Raw genomic sequence first — 4,961 nt, forward strand, 5'->3', positions numbered from 1 at the left:
ACTGCCCTGGTGGCATCAAGGAGCCCTGAGGCGGGGGGCTGAGCCCAACTGTCCCACCTGCCAGGTAAGTGCTCCAATTTTCAGTGAGTTCTACCGACGTTATTGCACATCAATCAAAGCCTCGTTATGTGTGTGCTTTTATGAGGCTCTTCTGAGCCTGTTCCTCTCCCGGACTTGAGTGCAAGAGCCCAGGCATCCCCGCAGCCACAGCATTGCCCAGCAGGTTTCCTTTCCCTTTCTGCAGCAGTCAGTGCCACTCTCCCCTGCAATGATCCATCACAGCAAAGCCAGGGATTTACCGGCCCTCACTGACCCAGAGTTATTCCAAAACTCTTCCCCCTTCCTCCCTTCCAGCCCTCCCCCCGACTCCAGCGCAGGGTAAAATTGATCAGTGCGTGTTTATTGATGGTTTGAACACTCAAAAGAAAGGGGGGTGGGGGGAAGCCGTTGCCGTAGAAACATCGATAAAGCTCCGTCTCCGCTGTGTGATGCGAGCGCGGCGCCTGCGTCCCGATCCAAACAGGGGGCCTTCGGTGGGGCGGGAATTGAGAGGGATGCAGGTGGGTTCGGGGGTGCCTGGGGTGGGGGCTGGCGTGGGCTCAGCCACCCTGAGTGCCGTCGGTCGCTGCTGTGCTCCCCAGTGTGAGACGGTCAGGGCAGCAGGGATGCAGGGGCAGGAAATGCCCTTCCTCACCTTCGCAGCCGGCACCGTCCTCGTGTGAGGGCCAAATCCTGCCACTGTCTGTGTCCCTGCAAACCTGGAGTCCCTCCCGTTCTGCACGGCTCTGATGAGCCTGGTCCTGTGCATCCATCGCTCCTCCCTGGACCTGCTGCCCCACAACTGTTTTCCCCTGGGTCCCAGCTCCTCCGTTCAGCCTCAGTCACTGCTCCTGCTGCCAGAACAACTCACGCAGCACTGCATTAAGTGGTCTGTCTGCTTGATGGATATTACAATGCACCTCTTGCAGCCTGATTTAAGGGGTTTTTTTATCTTTTTACTCCCCCAACCAAATCCTGCCACGGTCTCTGATTTTTGAGGGTGCAATTTAGCACTTGCAAATCATCTCCTGGCTCATTTTTGTGCCTGCAATGAAATACCAGCAGTGGCTCAGTGTGTAAGTTGCCATTAGTGCCTGCAGCAGGTAGTTAGAGCTCTAACTGCTGGTACCTCTGGCAGGCACAGAGAAAAACCGGCATTGGCAGAGCTAAATCTGCCCAAAGGAGGGGAAGGCAGCAGCTGGGCAGTGGGGCTCTTCTGTGCTACTGTGACTGTGCTGGCTTTTGGGGCTAATGATTCCCAAAGCTGCACCACTGGTGACTGGACACCCACCGAGCACCTCTCAGTGGCCCCAGTAGGTGCAGAAGTCCTTGTTTCAGTCCTTCTGAAGTTCTACTACTGAAGGTCAGTCCTACTTCAAGTTCTGCAGTAGCTACAGCTGGGAATAGGTGGTAATGAGACCAGGAAGGCATTAGGAAGGGCCAGGCTGTCAGGCAGGAGCCGGGGTGATGTGACAAGGATGTTGAAGGCTGGCCATCACTGTCTCACCCGGGTGAGGAGTTTGGGGCTCGGGGCATGAGCAGGGAGGTGGGGCCGTGGCAGGACTGGCGATGCCAGGGCAGCTTTCTGTGCGTGCATCAGGGGTTGTTAAGGACAAGATTTTCTCGAACCCCGCTGCTCTGCCCTGGTTTTGCAGGCAGGAGCTGCCTCGTGTAAGAGGCATTTGACACTAAGCAGAATTTGCTGCTGGAGGGACTTTTCCTTAATAGGCAGGAGAGCAGCCACTTGGTGGAGAGCTCTGAGGGACCCTCTCCTCCCTGACAGCTGGCCCTGGACTACAGGCACTCCCTGGGGACTGTCACCACCAGGACTATCCTGCTGTAACCCTCCAGCCTTGCTGCCCGGCCCTACTGCCCATCCCGTTGTGCCACCCTCCTCTGCCCATGCCCGTGTGCCATCCCTGCTCTCTGCCAGCTCTGCAGCACTGGAGACCCAGCACTGGGCCCTTTCCCTGTGCCCCAACAAGAGCTGCGTGTGACCAGGGAAGGGATTTGGTGATTTCTCTTTAAGGCACCCTCGTCTTCCTCCATTGCATCGGTTGGGAACAGGGATGGGAGATCTAGAGCAGAGCTGGGAGTGGAGCAAACGCAGCGTCCCCCCTCCCCAAGGCAACCCCAGCAGCAAAGCCCCCCGATATCCTTTTGTCCGAGCAAACCTAGGTGAGACGGAAGGGAAGGACGGGACGGGGTGACCCGCAGGACGTGGGGAATCGAGTCCAAGCTCTCATCTCCCGAAGCGGAAGGTGAAGCCCCCTTTTTTCCTGTTGTAGCCGTTGATCTCCTCGGCCAGGTTCCCCAGGGTGCCGCTGCGCTTCTCCCCTCCGACGGGCAGCAGCTCGGGGTCCCCCCGCCTGCCCGGCCGCTGCCCGGCCCCGGCCGTGCCGTATCCCCGCAGCTCCCCGGCGATGCCCAGCAGCGCGTCCAGCTCCTCGCTTCGCCTCCGCTTTGCCCCTGCCCTCCAGCCGGGACCCCGGCCCTCCGCCGCCGTTTGCCAGCCGGGACCGAGCAGAGCCCCTTCACCGGGGTCTCCCGGCTCCCACCGCTCGCCGGGAGGGAAGCAGGCTCCCAGGCTCAGGAGGAAGAGGCAGGACAGCGAGTAGGGTGCTCTCATCTGGGGGAAGCACAGGAAGGGGAAGGAATGTCAGTGAAGCACCGAACATCCTCGGGCAGCGGCTGAGGCCGCAGCACGGGCTGCCCTCGGCAGTTCCCCATCCCTGCTGCGGCACCCCCAAACCAGCCCTGCCGCCCCTGCCAGAGCCCCCCAGGCACCCACTGCTCCTTCTGCAGCCTCCACACCAGCACCCAGCACCAGCGGGGCTGCTGGGGGCCTGAGCTCCCCCCTGCCTCCTGGACCCCCGCTGCCCTACATCGGCAGCAAGTCCGTGCTCACACGCTCCAGCCCTGCAGCTGCTCCGCTGGTTCGCTGCCGAGCGCTGGGCTGGGGGCTGAGGGGGCTGAGAGCCGGGCAGGGCGATGGGCTCCGGAGATGCCCGCTCCGCTTGGAGGCACCGCGGGAGCATCGCCCTGATCGTCCCCACGAGCGGGTTCTGCCCGGGTGACACAGAGGCAGAGGAAGGTGCTCGACATCCCTCTGCTTTATGGGGCTCGGAGCTGCCCTGGCAGACGGGTCTGAGCAGAGCAGAAGGGAGTGAAGTCCTGAGCCTCGTGCAGTGCCACAGGCGGGGGTGACCTTCAGCAGGGGGAGGGCTGCTCTGCCTCCCTTCCTCCTCCCACAAAGGCTCAGAAAGAGGAAACGGGTTGTATTATTATTATTATTATTATTACTACTACTATTATCTGGAGGTATTGCCTTAAAAGCTGCTGCAGGTGCTGGGGGCCAGGGTGTTTGCTCTATGCTGGCTTGAGGGGGCTGTTTCTCTCTCCTGCACCAGACCCAGGTGCACTCAAGCCCCTGCCTGCCCTTCCCAACACCCCTGAGCCTGGAGGCTTCGCTTTGGGCTTCACTCCCCACCTTTTTCACACCTTGCCTCTGTTCTGCTCTCTCCTTTTTGCACCCCTTTGCCCGTCGTGGAGCCAAATTGCTGAGTCCCGTCCTGGGGTCTGGGGGTGCCGGTGGGTCCCCAGCTGCTTCCCACCAGCCTTTGCCTCCTCCTGGCTGTGCTGCCCATCTAGGCAGGGGTGTAAAGCAGGGACAGACAGACAGACAGACACACGGTCACCGGTCACTCACCTCTGCTCCTCCGCACTGGCTGGTGCTGCCAGCCCTGGCACCTCTCTGTCCACCCTGCGTCCAGATGAGTGGCCAGCCCACCTTGGGCCATTAAATAGTCACCAGCACTGATTGCCATGTCACCCCTTGGACGTGTTGCCACAGAGAGAAGAGGGTGGGATCCTCGGGGAGGGGGCTGAAGAGGGGGAGGGAGGGGGCAGGGGCTGGTGGAGCTGCCACAATGGGAGTGCGGCAACGCCACTCATTAACGCGCCGCCTTCATTTGCTGCCTCATTTGGAGGAGCAGCTGGGAGCTGGCCTTGTGTCCCTGGCAGTTCTCAGGGATGCTGCCAGGAGGGAGGGTCTTGTCTGAGGGCCCAAGTGTGTCCCCCTCATCTGGCTGATGTGTCCTTGTGTGCGGCTGTTGGGGGTCCCACACATAAGTGTGTGTGATGGGTGCATAGGCACCACTGGAGACCCCTGCACCCCCAAACCCACCCAGAGCCTGGCCCCACATGGACATGCCCAAGTGCTCCCACCCTCTCTGGTCAACGCATGCAGCCACCAGTGCTGGGACATGGTCCCCAATGCACCTTGCTGTCCCCTCCAGGTCTGTCCTGGGCTGTGGCAGAGTGGGATGTGACACCCTCTGTCAGGAAAGGGGCTGCTGCCAGGCTGTGACGTGGGGCAGGTGAGGGGCCATGGCATCCCTGAACTCCCCTGAGCACACCTTAGGGTGCCTGGGGTGCCTGGAAAGAGGCAGCATTCCAGGCCCTTCATTCCTGCTCCTTGGTGATTAATGCTGTGGAGGGGAGGTAAAACTGAATGGAAAATAACAGCCTGGAGCCGGGGCAGCTGGAAGGGCCTGGGGGCATCGCTTGGTGCTCTGTCCACTGGAGCAGGGAGCAGGTCCCCTTGGCACAGACACCTGCCACCCTCCCAGTCCCAGCCCTAGGGCCACCCCGAGGTCCTGCAGGGCCTGGGTTTGGGCTGGAGCCCTGAGAAGCCTCCTCTGCTCCCTGGGTCTCCCCAGCTCTTGTTTTGCAGAGCGGTTTCAGTGTGGTGGGCAAGTTCCCAGGGATGCCATGCCATGAGCCTGGCACGGGGAAGGAGCCATCACCCAGCGCAGCGAAGAGCTGCAGTGACCCACTGTCACTGCCTTTGCTGTCACCACAGCAGGTCCCTCTGGCCGTGTCCCCGCGCTGTGCCGTGGGCACGGCTGTCACACGGTGGG

General features: G+C 61.3%; 1 protein-coding gene across 1 annotated transcript; it reads right to left on the minus strand.

Annotated features, from left to right (window-relative positions):
- Positions 1 to 441: 441 nt before the first annotated feature.
- On the minus strand, positions 442 to 2,668 carry LOC121676275 (pyroglutamylated RFamide peptide). The gene has a single exon (XM_042052577.1). The coding sequence runs from the start codon at positions 2,666 to 2,668 to the stop codon at positions 2,282 to 2,284; it is 387 nt and encodes a 128-aa protein (XP_041908511.1). The 3' UTR covers positions 442 to 2,281.
- Positions 2,669 to 4,961: the final 2,293 nt, after the last annotated feature.

This window comes from Corvus kubaryi, unplaced genomic scaffold (genome assembly GCF_017639235.1).
Source record: "Corvus kubaryi isolate FWS band 111438036 unplaced genomic scaffold, C.kubaryi_AGA036_p1.0 78, whole genome shotgun sequence".
NCBI classification, from domain to species: Eukaryota; Metazoa; Chordata; class Aves; order Passeriformes; family Corvidae; genus Corvus; species Corvus kubaryi.